We start from the raw sequence: 24,463 nt of genomic DNA, 5'->3' as shown, positions 1-24,463 counted from the left end.
TGTTTTGGTTGGTGTTGCGTAGAGCCAGGAGTTGAGCTCGATGATCCATGTGGATCCCTTCCAACTCAAGATATTCTGTGATTCTATGGTAAGTTTCTTGATTTTCTCCAGTTGTCAGCATCTTCAGCAGCAAAGTAGCAGCCACTGCAACAGTGCTTAGTGCAGAGGTGCAGCCACTCTCCAGCTGCTCTTTCTAAATCCAACTATCATCCAGGCCTGCTGCCTTCTTTTGTGGACATCTGAACCACTGGCTACTGAGTCATGCAACTACGGGTCACTAAACAGTTACGAAGTGCAATTTGGGGCTTGAGGTATACATTCTCAAAAATCCTGTGCTGGTGCCTTCTGGGTAGGGAAGAAGTTCTGGTTTAATAATGACAAATGATTACTGCTTTTGTAGAGCTTAATTTTCTGTGTAGCCAAAAGTGAATTTTCACAGAAGTGCAGTGAAAGATTTACAATACTTACACCTCAGAAGGGGACGTGGTGTTTTGTCCTGCAATGAGCCCCTTGCAGTGAAGCCCCATGCTCACTCTGGAGCATGGAGACCATGGTAGTGCCTTTCTAGCATGGGGATAGCAGTTCTGCTGGTCATTGGTCTGACAATAGAAAGGCAACATTTTCTTTTGTTTTGGCATCAAATGCCCTTGTCTTTGCAGAGACACTATTCTTACCTCCAGAGAGGGAGCTTGTTACTTGCTGTTTTCTGCATTACTTCATCCCCTGTCATATTTTGAGACTACTATCAAGGTGGTAGCATTTTTCAGACTGCAGTGGATGAACATTCATTCTTTATGGTGACGCCTAGCCAAGACATTCAGCTCTGTATAGTCTGTTGTTTGTTCAGCATGCTTTTTGTGCACTATCAAAAGTCCAAGTTACAGGCAGTAGCTCCAGTAATAAAAATTAATCTCATCACCTTCATCTCCAAGCACCAACTTCACTAACGATTTTGAAGAACATTATGAGGATGTGGCCATGCTTAAGAACAGGTTTTAGACAATCTCCCTTTCCAAGACTGCCACTGAGACTGAGGAGCCTAAAGGAGTCAGAGGTAAAAGGCCCAAGCTGCTCTTGATTAGTTAGGATTCCAAGACTATATCTATTGTTTGAGAGCAGTGGAAAAAATAGGGGAAGTTATCATATGTTTGTTGAAATTAAAACACCCAAGGACAATAGCATGGTAATGTTATGTTGTCAATATACCATTTCTTTTCTGGTTTTTTTTCTGTTGTTTTTTTTTTTCCCAGTCGTGTGCCAACTTTTAAAGAATAACAGAAGCCACCTACTGATTGGTATCAGTCTCTGCAGCTGCAAAAATCTTACTAAAATAATGCGAAGTAGTTACCTCAAAATTCATATTTTTCCTTTGAAGCTGGGAACAAACAGCACTTTTGTTTGCTAGGAAATTCTCCACCCATTCAACAATGAAACATGACAGATGATCACTGAAAGCATGTACAAGTTGTGCAGGCAGCACCCTGTCATTACTGGAAGGGGAATAATTGCTCTGGAGTGGTTCTGTTCCTGGGATAGTTGTGAGAGTATTAACTGGCCCTGCTCCAAGCTGGGTGCAATGAGCAAGGAGTATCCTGACGTGTTGTTTGTACTTCTTGAACAAACCAGCACCAAACCAACATATGTAACTGCTGCGTCACACTGGGCTGTACCAATTCACCTCTAGACTTCTTAAAGAAGAATTTCTGTGTAGAGAAACAAGAATGTCGCCATAAATGTATGTTCTTTGTAGGAGAAATTACACCACGGGAACTTCACCAAGTTTAAGTGCTTAACATTAGAAGCTGCAGGAATTAGAGCTGCCGGGGCTGCTTTGTTTCTGACTCCTAAGCCACCTTCAGTGGAAGGCATGACATATCATCCCCGTTGTCCCCCACCATCTCGCAGCTGGATAGTGCTCGGGGAGTGTATGATTTTCCACTGCTCAGTCTGCAGTTTCATGCCTGATTTCCTGCCTGCTATTCAGACTGCTGTAAAGATGGAAATGCTAATGTTGTCACAGTCTTTTCTAAGTAACCCTCCAGTGTCTGAGTGCTGTGCAAACAATTACCGATTTATTTTCTGTCCTAACTCCCAAGGTATGGGCAGAGAGTCAAGGCACTTCACTCTAGCGTGCTCACAGTGCATTATAATGAGCCTCCAGTTCTATAAACTTTTATTTCATGTACTGAGGATTGTTTATTAAATGGATACCTTCCTGCACTCACTCTGGGCTGCCTGTGCCCAACACTTCTCCAAATGGCCTTCAGGGCTTCCTGCGGCGCAGCTGGAGAGTGAGGAAAACACAGCAGCTGCTTGTGAAGAGCCTGGCAGGAGGACTTGTTTATCACCTCTGTGAGAGCAAGGAGCAACACTCACACCATGGCAGGAGTCTGGAGACATCCCTCTCTGCTCATGACCCTTCCTTCCTGCTCGTTAGACACCTCTCTGCCCCCACAGCAGGCAGAGCAGTGGTCGCGTGGGCCGCAGTCTCCTTAATGGGTGACCCTGAGTCCAGGAGGAGGCGGGAAGGTGCCCTGTGGTAGCAGTGGATGTAGGCCTCAGGTGGGACGGTCTGTGCTTTTCCTGCACCCACGCCACCGATAGGAGTTTGGTGGAAGGGGTTGAAACAAACCACACAGCTCTTCTCTGACATCTTTGTTTCCGTGTTTTTTGTTTTAGTGTTCTAAGCACAAGGAGCAGAGGCCAGGCATAGCAGAAATAAGGCATATATTTGACAATTTAACTGTTAGCGCTGCTTGCTCAGGAATTCAATGCTTTTATTCCTTTTTCTCAGTGTCTTTAACTGAACGTGTTGTACATTCACATCAGAGACTGTGTAGCTCAGACAGGGGCCCTGAACTCCAAGTTAGGCACCTCTGCTGAAATTCTGTGTTCTTGATGAAGCGTGACGCCAGACTGGAGGACTACAGACACGTCTGTCTGCCCTTCAAGTATGCAGACAACATAGCCTGGTGGGCCGTACCTCAGTGTTCTGCCTTTGCTTGGTCACAGAGAAACACTGGAGCTAGCCAAAAATGTAAGCACAGCCAGAATTTAGATAGGTTTGAGTGCTGCCACCCAAGAAGTGCCACTGCAGTGACAAGGTAAACCTCGCCATAGGGAGCACACCGAGCCTGCTAATGCAGAGCAGGAGTGCTGGTGGCATAAGGAAGCAGGAGCACAACTGCCTGGATGAGAGTCTGGCATTTTGTCTTAAATCAGGCTGAGCATAAATCTGACCAGACACCAGCCTTCGAGGTGGAGTGATTGAGATGAAGTCAGCTGCTCTTCTTTTGTTGTGGGAATGGTGACCGCAGGTGAAGGAGGCAAAGAAGAGCTGACACCAACAGCGATTCTGACTCCTTTGGCAAGGTTCACCTGTCACAGCTGGAAGTCTTTGCTCCCCCTGGGCTAACCTGACAGTTTTGGAGGAGACAGCCCTGGGAACAGGAATTGCCCTTAGTGGCCGGATGCACACTGCGCATGTGTCTCATCTGAGAGAATGCTGCACTGGCAGCACAGTGCCCTTGCTTTTCTGGGGAGCTGTCTCCACACTGACTCAGCAAGTCACATGCTTTCTGCAGCATGAGTTTTTTTTGGAAGTCCGCCACCGTATGTCTGACTGCACACAACCTGCTTAACTTACACGATTTGAGTCTTGTAAGAGCCATGTGGCTTCTGGAGCAATCCTGTTTATTAATTTGTTGGGAGAAGCAATAATCAGTTCCCACTTGTAAACTTTCCAGCTGTTTCACTGTTCCTGTCTTTTACCTTATGTTTTCTCTTAACCTCCTATTTTCTGTAACATCGACCTGTCATCCATCATCTATCACTTTTTTCGTCCTGCATTACCATGTTCCTTTTGTGTATTTCTTTTTCTGTTATGGTTTAAGTCTTTCCACTTGCAAAGTAAAGCCATAATAGTTAGATCTTTGTTTTTAGCTTATATAAGTTAAGTGTATGTATAAAAACATACAGGCAGAGCTGAGTAAAATACAGTATTACAGCAATTCTGGTAGAGGAAAATCAAATTACATATTAAATTTTAGCAAAGATCGATAGTTTTTTTCAAATTAGCCATCTGCATTCCATTGCAACTAAATTTTCTCAGTCCAGAAGGCTGATTCACATGTAAAGCTAGTGGGTTGTGGTTTAGACAACTTGTTTATGTTGTTCCATATTAATCTCTTTTTAATCTCATCTGGATGGTTGAGCAGCCTCACACTTTCAAGATGCTTTTATATTATGTCTGTTATAGCAACTTCTTCCTTTTCCTTTCTTCTGCACAATGAAGACATTGTTCACTGCCAATGCTTCTTTTAGACAAGCAAAATAACAAAACAGAAACTTGCATATAGATACAAATATGATCACTGTGAGAAATATATCACAGAAAATGATTCCAGCTATGACTGGCAGATTTCTATGGCTATATACAAATAAACTCACCGCTGAATCACTCTATCATGTCCTCCAACAAATACTGTAAAATAGAGAGTAGCACGTGGAGATGGGAAAAATATAATTTTCAAGCAATTCCAATATGAGAAGGACACCTGCATTTTTCCTTGGATGAGAAAAATGTGGATCAGTCACAGAGTACCCCACATTCAGTCTCCCCATTTCTTAAACTGATGGAATACTTCACCAATGCCAGAAAGGCTGTGAGAGCCACCATCAAGGGCAACTCATAGATGACTTCCAAGTATAAATTTCCTCCTGGCCTGTCTCCCTTCAGATCAGCAGCTACGGCCCATAGGAAGGGTCCTCACTTTGACCACAGGTCCCATGCTGGCTCCCAACTCTTAAAGAGCAACCTGCCAGTAAGGATGACCCTTTAATTTCCTTCCTTACTGCAGCAATGGAGGATACCACTGCACAGACTGATTGCTTCAGGAGCAAAACAAGCATGCAGCCAACCTCTCAGCAACCTGATGTGTGGTTTGCTTAAGTGGCACAAGCCTGAGATGCAGGACCAGACACATACCCAGAGGGATACCAGCACTTGTACAGAAAAGATGAAAATTGCTGTAATGGTTCTGAAGATGCCATCCTTCTCACAGACAACACTATTTTTCACTGTTTTCTTATGTGCCTGCCCACTGCTTTACAAAACTGGCCAGCTAGTCTCTGCCTTCTTCTACTGCATTGCCCAAGCACTGCAGCTGCCTTCCAGCCTATTAAAGCTAGAAACAAATATATTTCATTGAGATATCTGTCTTTGAGGGGATGGGGGAACAGCAAAACTATCCTCCTGTCTTACTGTCCTTCAGTCTCCATTCAAAGTGTCTGCTAAACCAACAGCCAGCGTATCTGTTGGTGAATGGTTTGGGCACTTTCCTGTTGGTGGATGAGCCTATCTGCTTGTTTGGAGACTTTGTGTTGATTTGCAAAGAGAATTTGCCTCTGGTGAGGCAGAATTGGATTTCACAAAGAGCATCATGTTTTGTGTTGGTTTTTTTTTTCTGTTTGAGATGAATGTAAACCTTGGCAATACAGGACAACATCTAGTCTGTTCAGCTGATGAACATTCAGTCCATTTAGCCAATGAGCAATGTGAAAGTGGAAAAAGTATGTATATGTAAGGATAGACATCAGGTCTTCAGCACAGGTTGACTCTAGAGATCCACTCCTGTTATTTCACTCTACTTGCTTTTTCTGACATGATATTGGATGGCTAAGGATCTCTCAACATTCCAGTCTTGATGACTCGGGACGTAAAAGCAAGTTGTGAATTTGATGGAGTAAGGAACATGAAGAGCTACACTTCAGAGCTGGATAACTCAGGAAAGTGAATACAGACAACAAGCTGTGGGAGAGCAAGCAGTAAGCCACAATGATATGTGGGAGATAGGAAAGCTGTGCACTTGTTTATTTTTTGTTTGTTAAAAAAAAATAAAAGAGGAAGAAAAAAAAAGAGAACAGAAGTGGAGAAAAACAGGACGGAAGTGCTGTTACATTCGTTGCTCCATCTGCTGGGCCAGTCCAGAATAGCTTGTCATGTTCTTCAAAACAGTTGCACTGTAGTCGTTTTCTACTAGCTTGTTATCCAACTACAATTCTCCAAATATATGTATATATTTTTTGCATTGGTATCATTTTTTTTTTTGTAATTGCATCTGAGCTTTGATTTCTCCCTGTTTAGTGTTTTGATAACAAATGGTACAAAGAAACTGACCAGCTGGGGAAAAAAAAAGATAGCTCTAGGAAGATGCTGCACTGCTTGAATAGTAGTAAGCCCTGTAGTAAAAAGTAGTAGCTGAATTGACATTGCCAAAGAAAATTCCAGAGGGAAAATGAAGTGATATGGTGTAAGCAATCATTCTTATCATTATTTGATATATGAGCACATTCAGAGGATGCTCTGAGATGTACACATTAACTTATTCAGTAAAGGAAACATCCATCCATATTGCTATTGAAATGTTTGGGGCAATTGTCCTTAAACAGGATGAAAATTGCTTGGTTTCCACACCTGTCCAACTTTATAATCTATCCTAATGCAAATAGAATACATTGTACATGCATAGTTCTTCATAATGAAAGAAATGACAGGTTCAAAGGTATTACAAAGGTATCCTATTACAAAAGAATTGTACCTCTTTTCAGACAATCCACAGCAGGGGAGAGAAGTAAAGGAAATCTGAGCACAGCACTTCTCTGGAGTGAGATGACTCACTAATTTTGCAGAAGGCAGATTGCAGTGTATGCAAAATCTGCCCTTTGAACAACCATGATGATTAAAATAGAATTCACAGAATCACAGAATCACAGAATGGCCTGGGTTGGAAGGGACCTCAAGGATCATGAATCTCCAACCCCCCCTGCCAGGCAGGGCCACCAACCTCCCCATTTACTAGACCAGGTTGCCCAGGGCCCCATCCAACCTGGCCTTGAACACCTCCAGGGACGGGGCATCCACAACCTCTCTGGGCAGCCCGTTCCAGCACCTCACCATTCTCCTGGGAAAGAACTTCCCCCTAACATCCAACCTAAATCTTCCCTCTTTCAACTTAAAACTGTTCCCCCTTGTCCTGCTGTTAAAATTGTTAGAATTGTAGTATTATATTCTAATATCATGAAATTACTGTAGATTATTTAGATTATTAAAATCCTGAACTGCTCGGCATTATTTCCTATGGCATATTTAATGTTATTTTCATGGAATCATAGAATGGTTTGGGTTGGAAGGGACCTTTAAGATCACCTAGTTCCAACCCCCTGCTATAGGCAGGGACACCTCCCTCTAGACCAGGTTGCTCACAGCTCCATCCAGCCTGGCCTTGAGTGCTTCCAGAGAGGGGGCATCCACAGCCTCTCTAGGCAACCTGCTCCAGTGTCTCACCATCCTCACAGTAAAGAATTTCTTCCTAATATCTAGTCTAAATCTACCCTCTTCCCGTTTAAAATTTCAATTCTTTTTGATGCTGTATTCTTATTTAGGTCTACAAGACTTCCACCATTTCCATCAGCATACGGTCCAGGCTGGGATCTGCTGGATTTACTTCTGCGATTACCGTCTCTTTGAGGAAGATACTATATTTCTGGCATGATCCACTGATAACAGCAAGTAGTTTATGCTCTTACAACAGAGCTCTAAAATGGTGGAGAAAGATGGGATCAAGAAGTGTCATAATTCCATTTCCTAATATTGAGTTTTCCTCAAGGGGAAGAACAGAAAATCTGCAGTGCAATGGAGATGAGGCTTAAAACTTAGTGGCTTGGTTGCCATTAAGGCTCCCTGCAGGGGCAGTTCTTTGTCTAAGTACATCCAGGAACCAGCATTGGTCTCTAGAAAATTGCAGTGAGGTCAGGCTGGGTGATTGCATGCCACAGTGGGAGATCAGGGCTAGCTCTTGTTAGCAGATGTGGCAGCCAGTGTTGTCCCACCTGTGCGTGGAACATCACTGATGCTTTCCAAAGTGTGAGTCAAAGGGTTGTGGAAGAGGGGCTGATGATTTAAACCAGTTTCTAGGCATATGATAGTAGTGTCAGGTCAACACTGATGCTGGATAGACTCTCCTCTCATTGTAGGATCTATGTGATGACAGCTGGCAGTCCTCTCTAAAAAGAGCTGCTACAAATGGCTGGAGAACAGTAAAGCCTTGATTCTGTTGAAGTCAACAGCAAAATTCCCATTTACCCTGAGTAAGCTAGATTTACACTTTGGCCTTGGGGATCTTCAATGATGTTATCCATCATGTCAGTGCAGGCAGTGCTGCCGACAGAACATCCCTGCCATGAGCCAATCTAAATCTCTCTTGGCCAAAAATAGCACTCAAACAATCTATAATTATATTTAAATGCAAATACAAACACGTAGGCACATGGAATGAATGCCAGTTTTGTTTTATAGAAATAGGAAACACTGACTAGCAAAGTTCAGTGCCTGCTCTAGAACACAGCACACAAGTGCCAATCGAAGAGGTTTACCAGTAGGTGGTGATATTTATTTATTAGTAATTTTCTAGCGTTGCAAGCAGCCGTAGTCAGGGACTTCTAAACAACTCGTTTATGCTTTCCTTTCGTATTGTTGCAGCTTTCTGAAGTAATTCTATGTTTCAGAAGCATTTCCTAGCTGTGATGGCACCTCCAGGCTGCACTGTGTCAGCCCGCACTGCTCTGCCAACCACTACTGTGCTGCACTGTTGCATTTTGTGCAGTTTCTTTATTTTCTATCTGCTGGTGAAAACTATTAACCCAGATCTCACAACACACTCAAGGAAAATGAAGTCAATTGTTTTTTTAACAGGGTGTACCTCTTACTGACTTCCACTGAATAAAGAGGCTTTGGTTCACTGTGCACAGTGCTGCTATTTACAGGCAACTGCACTCAGCAGCCTTCTGTAACTCAGTCACACCCTTCTGTGCTCCAGCGCCACTGAGTTATGAAGCCATCAGCAACTCTGGAAAAAAAAAAAAACAATTAACCTTAGCTTGGCCTATCAATTATTGTCTATTTAAGTACCATCTGTGGGTCATGACTAATTGAAACCATAAAGCTGCAATGTAAGAGATGAAGCCGGTTGGGTGGATAGCGAGTTGTTTCCATGCAGCTGTATGAAGCAAGCCAGGAGGCTTTCTGAGGCTTTAGGAATCACAGCAGTTCCTCTCCAGGAGTGAATGTGAGCCTGTTTGCTTCAAGAGAGCAGCCTGGATCCATGGAGTCCGTGACCAAAAGTACTTCATAGCCTGGAACAGAGGTGACAGACAAGGGTACTCCTGGTAGCCACTGCGCACACTGGGCAGTTGTTAAAATGTTTTCCATTTTCCTTTAACTACCATCAAATGCACTGTTCAGTTTTTCCTCTGTTTGTAAAAGCTGGACAACCAAAACAGGCGTAAGCGGTGCTTTATTTGTGTTGGTGTCATTGGCCCAAGAGGGCTAGAATAGTTGTTTATCAACAGCACTGCAACATGAAGGTTTCTTAAATGGAAAAGAGGGAGCACATTTAATTTTCCTCAGGAAGAAAAAGAAAAAATGCAATTATTTAAAATAGGCTGCGAAGCAAGTCCTGTTCTCTGCCTAAACACGGTTGCACTTTTAATACTGTTACACATGAGCAAATCAAGAAAGGTTGGCAGTTTTAGAGAAATTACTTCTGTTGTGGCAGCAGGGTAATACCTGTAACTGATAGAATCATAGAATCATAGAGTAACCTGGGCTGAAAAGGTCACAATGATCATCGAGTTTCAACCCCCCTGCTATGTGCAGGGTCACCAACCACCAGACCAGGCTGCCCAGAGCCACATCCAGCCTGGCCTTGAATGCCTTCAGGGATGGGGCATCCACAACCTCCTTGGGCAACCTGTTCCAGTGTGTCACCACCCTCTGTGTGAAAAACTTCTTCCTAATATCCAATGTAAACCTTCCCTGTCTCAGTTTAAAACCATTCCCCCTTGTCCTATCACTATCCACCCTCATAAACAGCTGTCCCCTCTCCTGTTTATATACTCCCTTCAAGTACTGGAAGGCCACAGTGAGGCCTCCCCGGAGCCTTCTCTTCTCTCATCACACTGCAGCACAACTACCCAGATCATGTAGGGAAAAGGCAGTGAGATGACGTGAGGAGCCAAAGCTATCTGATGCTGGATAAACAGCACTGTGGGGTTTTAGACACAAAGCTGACAAAACTTCCTACTTTCGAGTTTAGTGGTGTTTGGAAGTAAGAAGTCTGAAGAAGACTGTCATCCATCATCTGAAGAAGAACTCTATACATGCAGTAAGAATCAGATACAAATGTAATAAAGTGACCGTACTTGTTTAGGATGACGAAATGACAGTGTGTAGTCAAAGATGATGCTCAGAACTGAAATTTCCCATAACAGAAACAAGCAGAAAATGGGGAGCATGAATTTTTTAGAGTGACTCTGTTAAAAGAAGCTATTTTCAGCTGATGGAAAAAGCTATTTTTCCTAGGAAAAAATAAGAAACACCTGTGCTTAAAATGAAATGAAGTAGGAGACCAGATCTTGAGCTGACATGTGAAAGGAGGTGGCTTTCAGATTAAGTGCGGGCAACCTTCAGTGCTGTAAAACGTTTTCTTTTCTTTAGTGTAGAAAATTAAAAATTGCCTCCAAAGTAACAGCATTTGCTTCACTGCCTACCTCGGTTTGACACAAGGGCGGTACTTCCATCTACCAGATTTGGTGCTTAATTCCTTCGGTGCAATGCTTGACTGTTTTGTCACACAGCCGTAGGGACCTCTACAAAAACAGAGAAAAGAGTGAGGCTGAAAAAGGAATGAAACCCAAGAGTTTTCCTCAGAAACGTGTCAGACCCCACTTGAGCAGTGAGACATGGCTATATGCTGCTGATCTGCCTCCTCGATGGCTGAATGCCAGGTGCTAGGGACAAACCAAAGTTGGAACATTCACTGTAAGGGAAAAAAGCTTAATCTTAAGCAGTTAAAATAGCATCACAATAGAAATAATATAGCTGTGCCCTTTTTTTCCAGTGGTCATCCAACAAATCTCATTATGGTATTTGTTCATTTCAATTAAGAAGCAGCATAGCTTCCATTAGTTTTTCCTTAATATTCTTGATGACTTCAGACAAAGCACAAGAGGACATTTCTATTTAATGACTACTACATTCATCCTGGATTATCCTTTTACCTTTTTTGAGCACCAAAAGTGCTCTCCTACTCCCCACAGCTTAGCCTTCACGGAAAACAGCAGGGAGAAGCCAGGCATATTCTCTACCAAATAGGAACACGTCCAGGAGTGCTCCTAGTGCTGACCTTTGGGCAGCTGGAATGTCCCCAGCAGTTACTTCATGCCTGGATTATTTCCAGCCCAGGGCTAGCAGACTTTTTGTTCCAGTCTCTCTTTGTTCTTTGTAGTAGGTCTCCCACTATACCCAGTCCTCTTTCCCACCCAATTCTTCTTGACTCCTTCCCTTTGCCATCTAGGTCATTTTTCTTTTGAGTTAACAAGATGTGTCTCTCATGCTGTTCTAGCCACTCTGCATTGGGTTGTACTGGAAGTGGCTTCAGGTGAGGAATATACTTCCACAGCACATGTCACAGTGGAGATCTGTTCTTGGGGATGTCCTAACTAATGGTAATATTGAAAAGCCAAGAAATTATCATAGCTAGTGTGATTCATCATTCATGGTTTATTGTATTTTGTATGCATGTACCTCGTGTTCCTGCTGAAACACATTCTGCTGCTTGCTGCTGCTCTACTAATAGCAGTGCAATTCTTGGCTTTTTACCCATGCAGATCTGTTTTTCAGGATCTTCTCCCATCTCTGCCCTAAGCCTTTTGACTGCACTTCCCCCTCTAACAAATTAGTTCATACTGCAGGTAGAATTTAGTCAACTCTTGAATGGAATGTCCCATCCTGTCATTTGGGAAGGTTCTGTTGCCAAGGTGCTGGAGACTGGAATACATATTGTGCAGACACAGAGGGTACACCTCGGTTTATAATCTTTTCAGCTCATAATGATAGAAGTGAGTGAGGGAGAGGCTTGAAGCCCAGGAGTTATGAAATTGGAAGGATTTTGAGTTTTAAAACAGAAAGGTATGGAACTGGGGAGTGAGAAATTTGCAGGTAGCATTCAGAGCAGTATACAACATGAGCAGATGACGTTTCTGGGCAATTTCTTTTTATTTGAGTAGTGGAACAACTCCAGGATTTGTGATAACTGATAAAAGCAAATATCAGAACAAAAGTGGCTGGTTAGATGGTGCCCAGAAGGAGCTTTCCAGTTCTCCCTCCCATCCCCATCGGGAGAGAATGAGTGAGCAGCTGGGTGGTGCTGAGCTTCCTCCCAGGGTTAAACCACAACAGTCCTTTTTGGTGCCCAGTGTGGGGCATGAAGGGTTTGAGATAGCAACAGATTTGATTGGTGTGTGGAGTGTGTTATATCATATTTACAGATACTATAGCAAGTTAGCTGCTAATTGGCAAGCTCCTGTACTTGTCATGCAGCTTGCTTGCCTTACTGTATGTTATAAACCAGTGCTTGTTAGTGGCTGATTTGGCTTCTGCCTTGTCCTCTACTCCTTATCATCTTGCTTTGCTGTGCCTGGGAACATTCTGATAACAGCCAAGGCCACAAGCCTGGACTGGCAGATGGCTGGGTCATCACTGCTGTCCCTGTGCTGCTGCACTGGACGGGCTGGGACTTCAGACTGAGCTCAACTCAGAGGGACTGCGACCTGTAGATGAGCCCACATCGGAGCATGTATACCCCAAAGCATCTTTGGCCACGGATAAGTCCACTCTGAAGCAAGCACAACTAGAATTGTCTGTGGCCATGAAGAAATTCATGCTGCAGCAGGTACACACCTTGCAAAGCCCATAGAATATCTGGGGATAAGGCCATGCCAGAATACCACAAAGTGTCTGTGACTGTGGATAAGACCACAACACAGCAGGTGTCCAGAAGGACTGTGGCCAGTGGAAAAGATTGTGGCAGGTACACCTCAAAACAACTGTGGCTGTAGATAAGTCCATGCTGCAGCAGATATACCTCAAAAGATGTGGCCCATTAATAAGTCCACAACAGGTCAGGTATACTTTAAATTTTCTGTGGCTGTGGATAAGTCCATGATACAGAAGGAAAACCTCTGAAGGAACTGCAGCTCTTTAAATCAACCCAAGAGTTCTCACTTTCTAATTCTCTCCCCCATCTCACTTGGGCAGAGAGAACAAATGGCTGTGTGGTAATTAGCTGCCCACTGGAGTCAAATCAACAAATGGAGAATTAGAAGGGTCTTAGCAATGTATGGACAAGCTATCACAGAAACACAGAATTACTGAGGTTTGAAGGCACCTCAGGATTTATCTGGCCCAACCCTCACTCAAGCAGGGACACCCAGAGCAGAGCGCACAGTCCCATATCCAGGCAGCTGCTGAAGATCTCCAAGGAAGAGACTCCACAGCCTCTGGGCAGAGGTGCTCCATACTGGTGCTCCATCACCCCCACATCACAGAAGTGCTGCCTGGTGTTCAAAGGGAACTCTTGTGTTCCAATTTGTGTCTACTGTCTCTTGTCCTGTTACAGGGCACCACTGAAATGAGCCTGGAACCATCCTCTGCACCTTCCTTTCTGGTATTTACAGACGTTGATGAACCTCCTGCTCTCCAGGCTCAGCAGGCCCAGCTCAGTGTCAGCCCTTTCTCACAGGAGGGGTGCTCCACTTTCTTGATCTATGGCAAAACTCAGTGTGGATGATCAGAGAAAGTGGTTACAGATGGATATATTTAAACAGGAAGGAGTCAATCAAAGGAAATAGAAAAAAAGAGGCTTGATTGACCTGGGTGCTGAAAATTTAATACTTTCCTCAAAGTTTCCCTGAAACAGAACCAGAGGTCATATTCCAAAGCTGTAAAATTGGCTGAATTGGTGCTGTTCAGCTTGAGGCAAGGGCAGAAAGCAGAAGAATTAAATGGAAAGGTAAAAGGCAATTTGGAGATCCAAAGACACTAAGAGGAAAAAAAAAAAAAAGTGTAATGATCTAAATCTGTTTTCTTTTCCCTTGCTCTGCATTACATGAAACGTATTTCATCCTTTCTAGTAGAGAAACATGGTTAGAAGAATAAGTCCATCCCTTTAGCCACAGCCAAATCTCTCCCTCTCGCAGCAGCGCACCACAGCCAGGTAAATCTACACAAAGGAGAAAGGAGAGAATGGGCAGGCTGGCAGCCAAGGGACAACATGAACTGTAGCCACCATTTACCCAGCCTAACTCCACTGAACATCTGTCAGCAGCCATTTAATTTATTGCTAAACTTGAACTATAGACTGTAATTGGTAAATCTGCAGGATAGATGAAAACACACCTGAGAGGCCTTCAAATTATCAACTATTACAGCTGTTTGATTACTTTGGAACCACTTCTGATACCTGATATCAGCTCAAGGCCGTGTCTGCAACTGTCCACATCAGTCCAGTGAAGAGCTCTGCAGAAAGATGTCAGAGCAGAGACAAAGCAGGCTTCGTCCAGAAATGGTTAATCAATAGCTTGCTAGGTTGACCGAGTGCCATTAAGTGCAGCGGTGCATCTACCGTATATAAAATGCGACCAGTCATTCCGTATCATTCTCAGTCACCTCTTCTGCCATAGTGTTAGTTAGCAGGTTTGCCACTTGGAAGTTTTGGGGCACTACCAGAAATGTTCATAGCACCATGGATCTGGGGAACAGTGATAATAGTCTGCTGCAGTTTTTGGTTTCTTTTTGGGAGGAGGAGGAGGAGGTAAGGAATCCATTTGTAAATGCATCTTAGTATATACCCGTTCTTTACTTCTTTCAAACATACTGTGCACGTGACTAAAATGAGCGTAATCTGAAGATTATCAGATGGATAAATGTGGGTGGAAAAGTGCAGGATAACATGGGAAATACTGTAGTTATATCTTTTGAGAGACTTATGTTACAATAGAATTTGTCTGTACAGACTTTTAATAATAGTGAGTTCGTTCTTTGAGATAGGTGTCGATATAAATCTATGCACAAATGAGCTAATTAAAATATTAATGTGTGTTCTGTTTTGCTAAAGCACTGGGCTTAATGTATTCTAATCATAGCTAATTAGCTAATACCTGCTTCTATCTACATAGTTTAATACCTACTTAGAAACATTTCCTATTATCAATCTATCCTATGTGGTTACACAGAGCAAGTTATTTGCTTATCAGTATATAAAGGGGAGCTACAAGAAAGAAGGGGACAGACTCTTTAGCATGGTCTGTGGTGACAGAACAAGGGGAGATGGCTTCAAACTTAAAGAGGGGAGATTCAGGTTGGATATAAAGAAAAAGTCTCTTTCAGTGAGGGTGCTGAAGCAGTGGCACAGGTTGCCCAGAGATGTGGTAGGTGCCCTGTTCTTGGAGACTTTCAAGGTCAGGCTGGAAGGGGCTCTGAGCATCCTGATGTAGCTGTAGGTTTCCCTGCTCATTGCAGGGAATTGGACTAGATGACCTTTAAAGGTCTCTTTCAACTAAGGATTCTATGATTCTGTTATAATTTTGTATTTTTCAGCAATCATTTTCTTGTTTTACTATTAAAAGTTCAACAACAACAACAAAAAAAGTAAAAATATTTAACCTCATATAATGATAACCATCAAGAACATACTGGAGGAAAAGGGTTATCTGAAAGTTATTTTAGCAGCCATGGTGACTTTCTGCAGGAAAGTAATTTTCTGACTGTCGGAATAAAAAACATCATTTAAACATGTGCTTCATCTTAAGCATATGCTTAACATAAGGCATGGGCTTAATGACAATTTGCCTGAAAGACTAAATCTTATGCTTAGTGAAGATCATGGCAAATTTCCCACTGTTTTCAGTGGGACTGGGTCCAAGTGAGATATGCCAATAATAACAACCTTTCTACACTCAAAAGGCAATTCCCCTTGGTGTTCAAATTGATTTGTGGATATAATTATGTTTCAGACAATATTAGTGGATAGCATTTATGGGACAATTATGGATCTGTGCATGTTAGCTAGAGGCAACAATGCCGCACTTAAACAGGTAAAAACAAACAAACAAACAAACAAACTTGGTCTGTGGAAAAGTGAGATGGTGAAACTGTGTTTTGTCGTGCTTATTGTAATGCAGACTGTTATTCTTTTTTGACTAACATACACTTCACAGTTGGCTTACTCTTCAGAAGGAGAAGAAATTACTTGTCAACAGCAGCAGAAATTAAGTATTAAAACTCTCCCATCACCATTTTACTTACTTGGTAGTTTTGGAGCAGTGATCTTGATACATACTTCTAAACTCAGTTTTTTTGTGTGTTTTGTAGGCGCCAAGGAGAGCCACCACTTGAAAATGGGTTCCTTCCATACCTGGGATGTGCCTTGCAGTTTGGTGCCAACCCCCTCAAATTCCTCAGGGAAAAACAGAAGAAGCATGGCCACATTTTCACTTGCCAAGTAGCAGGGAAATATATTCATTTCCTCACTGACCCCTTTTCATATCATTCACTGATACGCCAGGGAAAACACTTGGACTGGAAAAAGTTCCATTTTGCTACTTCTGCCAAGGTACCTCTTTAAAAATGGTTTTAATATCAAACGTGCTGGCAGGACAGACAGTGCTTAGTTAATCCCTGTAGCGTAACTATGCCTTTGAAATATAATTTTCACATTTCTGCACTTTTATTGGTTCAAAATCTTGAGAGTTTTTTTTTTCTTCCTTTTTCCTTAATGGAAAGAAAATTTACAGTAATTTGGATTATCCAAGAAATACATTTAGCAAGGCAGTATCCCAAATTGCTATAGTAGAAACACAATTGGAACCTTCTGCCAAATTATATATAGTTTGCTGAAGCTTAAGCTTTCTTCAGAACATTCTTACCACTATGGAAGATTAGGTCCTACTGCCTCAAAATGCGATGCAACACAGTGGAAGGTCTATCAAACTTTTACTGAAGTAAGCAAAGAGGCTCCTTTTGATGTCAGTGGGAGCTGAATGATGCTTTATGTAACCACATCCATTTACATGTGAGCATCTGCTCACTTTTATTTTCATTTGCCTACTTAGCTACTTTGGTTTGCTTAGAAAATACTGGTTCCAGTATTCGTAGTCCTTATGATGCTTCCCTACAGTTAGCTATGATGTGTTTTGGCTTTCAGTTCTGCAGTCCTTATCATACTTTCCTCTAGTAAGCTGTGAATTTCTACTTTGGCTTTAATTTCTATTAGGCTTTATCATCAAGGTCATGACAGGTCTTATTTATCATGCACATAATTTATTTTGTAACAGGCTTTTGGGCATGGTAGCATTGACCCAGCAGAAGGAAACACCACTGAAAATTTTCATCATACCTTCATTAGAACACTTCAAGGTAACGCCCTAGATGCCCTCATCAAAGCAATGATGGAAAATCTACAATACGTCATGCTGCAGTCAAGAGCATCTAAATTTCAGCCTAACACCTGGGTTACAGAAGGACTTTATACATTCTGTTGCCAGGTGATGTTTGAATCTGGCTTTTTAACACTTTTTGGTAAAGAATTTAATTCAAATCATGACAAAAATCTATCAAAGCGGGAAACAGAGAGAGCTCGTATCCTAAATGCCCTCGAGAACTTCAAGGAATTTGATAAGATCTTCCCAGCCCTTGTGGCAGGGCTGCCTATCCATCTATTCAAGAGTGCCCACAGTGCCCGTGAGAAGCTGGGAGAGGCTCTGCTCCACAAGAACCTCCTGAAAAGGGACAACCTCTCCGAGCTTGTCATGCTCCGCATGTTCCTGAATGACACTCTGTCAACCTTTGATGACATGGAAAAAGCAAAGACCCACGTGGCAGTGCTCTGGGCCTCGCAAGCTAACACCATTCCTGCTACTTTTTGGAGCTTGTTCTACCTTCTTAAGTAAGTCCCAACGTTTCTTGCTTCCAGATGAGAAGAATAATGTTTGCCTTTCAGAAGCCAGTTGACTACTATGGACAAATTCCACTGCTTCAGCCAATAATAACACAAGTGACAAGCTGTTCTGGACTTCTGCAGAATATCCCCTTGCTTGTCTCAGACCAAGCAGTGGTGGTACCACTGGTGGCAACTCCATAGATGCTTTTCAAAAAATACTTCTCTGGGGCAATACTTTGAATCCTAGCAGTAAAAAGTAGGATGTAATACACCTTGTAAAAAAAGTTTTGGAGTAAGCCTATATGATATGACACTAAAAGTGCTGGTTGCAGTCAGAATACTAATTGTATTGAAGGCTCTCCCAGTATAATCAGATCTTTTTAGATCATCTCCCTAGAGCAGGCAAAATGAGCTTTAACTTCATTGTTGTTTTAATAGATATTTAATAGAAAATAGTTTATATGTTGATAGATCCTACTGAGGTTACAGTAGTTATTCAGCAATACTGAAATGGCATCTCCTTGCTGTTTTCTTCACCCTCACTGCAGCAGGGCTTTTGTATTCGAGGATAAAGCCGTTGTGGCAGCATGAAGAGTGACCCCAAAAATATTGTACTAATAATGCATGATGTTTTAGGCAAGAGATTTGAGATTCACCTGAGATACATCTGAATTCCTTGAGAGAAGGATGGGCGTTCAAACCCAAAGTGGTTCACGATTTTTACATCTCATTTCCTAAACTTCCATACTAGACTTTCCAATATAGTATTTTTCTAAATTTAGATAGCTGCAATGTAAATGGCATCTGCTGAGCTTGTAAGTCGTGAGAGGAGTGCACAGTTCAGATAAAACAATTAAATATCCATTTTGGAGTGAATCTAAACTTGCATAATCTAGACGATGTGGAGCTCTTGGAGCAGGTCCAGAGGAGGGCCACTAAGATGATCAGAGGGCTGGAGCACCTTTCCTATGAGGAAAGGTTGAGGAAACTGGGATTGTTTAGCTTGGAGAAGAGAAGGCTCCGGGGAGACCTCGTTGTGGCCTTCCAGTAATTGAAGGGAGTATACAAACGGGGGGGTGGGGGGAATGACTGTTGATGAGGCTGGATAGTGACAGGACAAGGGGGAATGGTCTTAAACTGAGGAAGGGGAGATTTAGGTTAGATATTAGGAGGAAGTTTTTCACACAGAGTGTGGTGACACACTGGAACAGGTTGCCCAAGGAGGTTGTGGATGCCCCATCCCTGGAGGCATTCAAGGCCAGGCTGGATGTGGCTCTGGGCAGCCTGGTCTGGTGGTTGGTGACCCTGCACATAGCAGGGGGTTGAAACTCGATGATCATTGTGGTCCTTTTCAACCCAGGCCCTTCTATGATTCTATGATACATGACTACCTCTTGGGTATACATCTAAATTTCTGTCTTGGGCTTTCATATCTACCCACTGATGCTAATAATTGAAGTTTTTTGGTACTTTTCATTCTGTGAATGCACTGGCTTAAATCTCCTGGCCTTGAAGTCTTTTAACACCCCAATTATGCATTCATAACAATGATACTGTCGCATTCTGCATTATTATCTATACATATTTCACCATACCTTATAGATATTCTATGTCTGTAAGAAAATCTAGACAGCATAGGATACTATGTGGACTTTTAGTATTAAGGATTTTCTTCTCAGTTAGACATAATATATTGCCATAGAATAGGACATAATCTAGGAAAGTGACGTTATAAAACTGATGTATGATCCTCTTCCTAAATCCTGTAGCTGCTGTAGGGCTCCTTCCTAATCTGTGACTGATTGTTTCTGATTTCTTATTCTTGGTGTTGCTTTTTAGTGACATCACTGTTTGTGAGCTATGTTACACACATTAATTCTGCCCCACTGTCATCGGAGACAGAATCAAATAGTGTTCTTTTCCTTTTTTTTTGCAGCTATTGCATCTTTGCCAAGACATCAAACAGTGTGATGGCATAAGTAGATTTCGCTGCAACATTGCCACATTAGTAATTGTTTCAGCTAACAAACTAAATTTTAGTCAGGACAAAAACAAATGGCAAAACCTGTTTTTATACCATTCTTAAGATTATGTTACACTTCTTTTTTTTTTTTTTTTTTTTTTTTTTTAGGAATCCAGAAGCAATGAGAGCTGCTACCAAAGAAGTGCAAAGTGTTTTGGAAAGTGCAGGAGAGAAGATCAGCTTAGATGGCAACTATATTTCATTGAACCGAAAACAGCTGGATAATATGCCAGTGCTAGGTATAACTAGTTTATTCAGGAGTACCAGAAATCACCCCATAATTTTCAGTATCTTCTACTAGTTCCCAAATGAATACTTGCTATGGAATTACTATTAACCAACAACAACAACAACAAAAAACAGAACAAACATCTATTTGTTTCTTATCAATGGTTAACACTCTCATTCCTATCAGAATCAGAACTGGTCCTGGGAATATTAATTCACACGAGCAGCACTTTTTCATGGGTAAAGGGATGTCCGAATACTGCTACACAACTACATAGCATTGGACACCCATGGGTAATTCAGAACAATACTTTGTTTACTTAAGATCAAATAAAAAGGGTGTTGTCGAATTTTATATCCCATTATGGAAGGTTATTTTTTCAGTTTTGCCTTTACCTCAGTGTAAAAGCATGTTTCACTTTCAAATATTGTGTTGCATCAGCTATAAATATTTTTCTATGGGAAAGAAGATTATGTTCTCAGTGTAATCTGCAGAAAGGATAATAATGCCAACAAAAAGTGAGGAACATACTTTCTTAGGCATTTGTAAAGTTTTGTTAAATTAATTCTCATAATAGGGTCTGATGGTGGATTTGAATAGTTCGAAATACATAAGCTCCCCCATGGACATATACATACTGTTGCTGTGGTAACCATTTATTTTCCTCTTCCTATAGATAGCATCATCAAGGAGGCAATGAGGCTATCGAGTGCATCCATGACTTTCCGAGTTGCTAAGGAGGATTTCACTTTGCATTTAGAGAACAGTTTTTACAACATTCGCAAGGATGATATTGTAGCTCTTTATCCTCAACTGCTGCATTTTGATCCAGAAATCTATGCTGATCCCTTGGTAAGTATTTATCATAGTGCATTAAATTCTGAGCTCTAGCAGAAGCTAACATGCCATTCAATAGATCACTTATCAGGAGTGCTCCACAGCTGATTCACTGTTACACTCCAGACAGTCTGTTCTTAACGCATGGATAGTCAAAGATGGGCAAGAGAAAAAGTAAAGCCAGTGCAAGCACTATCTGAATAACATGATTTGCTATAACAAAAAACTGGGCTGGAAGAGAGCCTTCTACTTTTTGCTTTCTTCAATAAGGAAAGGTCATCGTTGTGGGGAGTTCAAGGGAGGACAAGGGTAGTATTTTCCCAAAGATATGAAATGATCAATGTTCAAATTCTGATGTGTGAACTATGATGCAAGTTGTAATGCTTATTTTAAGGGGTCAGAAAAGAAACATTATCAAAAAGATTCCCTGGCTCAACGCTAGCAAAGGTCCTGAGATTATATTGTCCCATAGGCCAGAATTTCTCAGGGGCCACACATTCCAAATAGCACAAAAACTGTCTTGTACAACACTGCCAAAGGCAATTCCCTCCCAGCCTGCATTTTGTGCCTTAATCGCATTACCCAGCCCTCGGAGGTATTCAGATATCAAGTAACTCTTTTGTGGGTTTTATTACAGACATTCAAATATGATCGCTACCTCAATGAGAATAAAGAAGAGAAGACTGACTTCTACCGCAACGGCCGCAAGTTAAAGTATTATTATATGCCATTTGGGGCAGGAATAGCAAAATGCCCTGGCAGATTATTTGCCGTCCATGAAATTAAACAATTTTTGGTTTTAATATTTTCATATTTTGAGATAGATCTTGTTGACAGTAATGTGCAGTGTCCTTCTTTAGATCAATCCCGTGCAGGACTGGGTATTTTGCAACCATCCAATGACATTGACTTCAGGTACAGACTAAAATGCCTATGAATATAGATATTATTAAATCTATAAACTATGTACAGTATAAATACACCATGTAACCTATACTTTGTATATATATTATATATATTTGCAAATGAAACATTACAAACATCAGTGGAAAAATCTACAGGAAGATGCTGCTTCATCAGCCTAATAGAAAATACATTATGTATGCCATATGGTAGCAGCACACAGTGGGTTTAATGCATGATGTCAATAAAAAAGTTTCTCCTTTTACCAACCATTCTAAAATGCAACTAGTGGTTTTGGACTGTGTTTATAAACACTTTTTTTTTTTTTTTTTGGCCAGCAAATACTGTTTCAGTATCCCATTTTTCTAATGTAATTAGAAGTTAACCAGGTTGTTCAAAATTGTATAAATTCAGCAAGAAGTTAAAACTTATTCTTTCTTATAACTGAAATGTTGGGGATTGAAGGTTCTCCTCAGGGCTGAAGTAAAATTTTTATTGTGTAAAGGCAGTGGAAGGGAAGAGTTTCCTGGTAAAGTACCTTTATGTTTTTATGAAGAACTAGAAAAAGAGTTGAATAAGATCCACAGAAATTTTCACGTTCTAGTGAAATTACAAAACCTGTATTATATTCACTGTAATATATTTCTTTTCAGAAAGTTGTAAATGTATTAAAATAAATGATATTGTATGTACCAAGTGCCTCTCTAGACTGCTGGTTGTTTTAATATCTTAATGTTCTCAAAGGTTTACATGCTTATCTCATGCCAACTGAGCCACCTTTACACTATCCAGCTCAAACAATAGAATCATACAATATCTCAAGTTGAAAGGGATCCATAACCAACATAGAATTATAGAATGGTTTGAGTTGGAGGGAACCTTAAAGTTCCAATCCCCCTGCCACGGACAGAGTAGCCAACCACTAGATCAGGCACTACGGTGCCCAGGATCATTGAGTACAACTCCTGGCTCCACACAGGACCACCCAAAATTTAAATCCTATGTCTGAGAGCATTGTTCAAACAAACCTTGAACTCTGGAAGTTCGGGGCTTTGACTGCTGCCCCGGGCAGCCTGTTCCATGCCCACCATCTTCTGGTGTGGGAACGTTTTAGTAACTCCCAGCCCAACCCTCCACTAACATAACTCCATGCCGTTCTCTCAGCCCTGTCACTGTCACCGCAGAGGAGGGACCAGTGCTGCCCCTCTTCTCCTCTTATAAGAGTCTGTAGGCCACCATGAGGCCTCCTCTCAGCCTCCTCTAGGCAAACAAGCCAAGTAACCTCAGCTGCTCCTCGTGTCTTGACCTCTTTCACCATCTTCGCTGCCAATATGGAGATAAAGAAACAGCAACAAATGCCTGTGGTTGGACTGTGCACCCTTCTCTAAATCCTGTATTTCCATAGGCCATCATAAGTCATACTCCATAGATGTTCCTAGTAGAGTTCCTTTAAAGCTATTATGTCCCATGTATTTCATTTTCAGTGGTAGCACACCTGTAAGGAAACCATTTCAGAGATAGTACCATTTGGTTCTCTGTAACATCTTGTCCTTTTCTTCTGCAAATGATGGATGGGTATCATAAAATCCAGTTTTTAGTCAACCACCTTCAGGCTGAAAGAAGGAGGTTTCTTATCGTCTGCCAATGGAAAGAACAAATGGACTTAAAATACAGTTGTTTTCCTGTTATTTGTATGTATCAAAGGATTTACCTTTTGTCCTTGACTTGAATGTTATCCTTATCACAGAAAATGAAATACAAAGCTATTTGATATTTCCAAATTTTACATTCTGGCAAGACATCTGATCTGGCTGATAGAGCTTCCTAAACATGGAATTTTGGACTGTATCCTAGAACTGCTTTAAATTATGTATGTTTCTCTTCTCGCTATCCACCATGTTAAATATGCAAAGGTAAAGAAGTAGATTCTGCATGTGTGATTATTAACTGTGTTGTCTTTTTTAATTTCATTTAAACTTTGCCATTTATGGTATCTGTAATATTACAACTATTAGGTATAATGAAAGTGGCTTTGAATTATTAGTTTGGTTCCCTTGGTAAGGAAGTATCCAGGGAAGTATCCAGTACAGCCTGCATTTGCACTTCCATCAGTTATGTTTTTGTATGATTTCTATCAATTATAGAACTTTCATTCTAAGTTAGTATTGACTCAGAGAATACATGAAAGTCATGACACATTACATGTGTCCTGGCACATATTAATACCATTAGAGTATCTACTCCTCTCTTAAACAAATAATGCTTAAAACAAGGTTATGCGATGTTTTAAGCAAATACTCTTCCTTGGTGAAAAGGTATTCAAAATAGAATTAAAATGGTTGAGAATGAAAGATAAATTAATTCATAAATTCCTAAATTAATTGCTAAATTAATTCCAGCTTCCCTGAAAAATTAAACCTTCTTTCATATCTTCTTGCCTCCTTCAAACTGACAGCTTCAGTCTGCTTTAATATTTGCTTTCAGCTCCCTTGGTCTATGAGAAATTGAAGTATTCAGTAGCTCCCAAAGCTGTTCCGACTTTCAGCTACTTAAGGAATAGCATTGGTAGTGAATTAGGGTTAAAAACACCACAGGATTAACCCAGTGGATTAAAATTGAGTCTGGAGCATTGTG

General features: G+C 41.4%; 2 protein-coding genes across 3 annotated transcripts in view; one reads left to right on the top strand and one right to left on the bottom strand.

The window, feature by feature from the left end:
- Positions 1 to 8,333: 8,333 nt before the first annotated feature.
- The window catches only part of UBXN2B (UBX domain protein 2B), a 52,711-nt gene continuing 36,581 nt past the window's right edge, over positions 8,334 to 24,463 (bottom strand). Inside the window, exons 9-10 of one of the 2 annotated variants that reach the window (XM_046925491.1) lie at positions 10,609 to 10,707; positions 8,334 to 9,192 (exon numbers count right to left, since the gene is read on the bottom strand). In XM_046925491.1, the coding sequence (XP_046781447.1) occupies positions 9,186 to 9,192; positions 10,609 to 10,707 (106 nt within the window). In that variant the 3' untranslated portion in view covers positions 8,334 to 9,185. The remainder of the gene's footprint in view (positions 9,193 to 10,608; positions 10,708 to 24,463) is intronic. The other variant, XM_046925477.1, reaches the window with a different exon arrangement.
- Positions 14,555 to 22,114, top strand: CYP7A1 (cytochrome P450 family 7 subfamily A member 1). Its single transcript, NM_001001753.2, has 6 exons — positions 14,555 to 14,711; positions 16,271 to 16,511; positions 17,233 to 17,843; positions 19,969 to 20,099; positions 20,766 to 20,941; positions 21,564 to 22,114. Exons 1-6 carry the CDS (start codon positions 14,629 to 14,631, stop codon positions 21,861 to 21,863), a joined length of 1,542 nt encoding a protein of 513 aa, NP_001001753.2. The 5' UTR covers positions 14,555 to 14,628; the 3' UTR covers positions 21,864 to 22,114.

Source organism: Gallus gallus, chromosome 2, assembly GCF_016699485.2.
Source record: "Gallus gallus isolate bGalGal1 chromosome 2, bGalGal1.mat.broiler.GRCg7b, whole genome shotgun sequence".
NCBI classification, from domain to species: domain Eukaryota; kingdom Metazoa; phylum Chordata; class Aves; order Galliformes; family Phasianidae; genus Gallus; species Gallus gallus.
Note: the sequence above shows the minus strand (reverse complement) of the source record. Positions and strands in the feature narration are given on the sequence as shown.

Bases quoted from the DNA above. Each gene is read 5' to 3' on its own strand.
- CYP7A1 (NM_001001753.2), top strand. From the start codon at position 14,629: ATGTTCATAGCACCATGGATCTGGGGAACAGTGATAATAGTCTGCTGC. The intron at 17,844-19,968 runs GTAAGTCCCAAC...TTTTTTTTTTAG, and splicing joins AGCTTGTTCTACCTTCTTAA to GAATCCAGAAGCAATGAGAG. The intron at 20,942-21,563 runs GTAAGTATTTAT...GTTTTATTACAG, and splicing joins AAATCTATGCTGATCCCTTG to ACATTCAAATATGATCGCTA.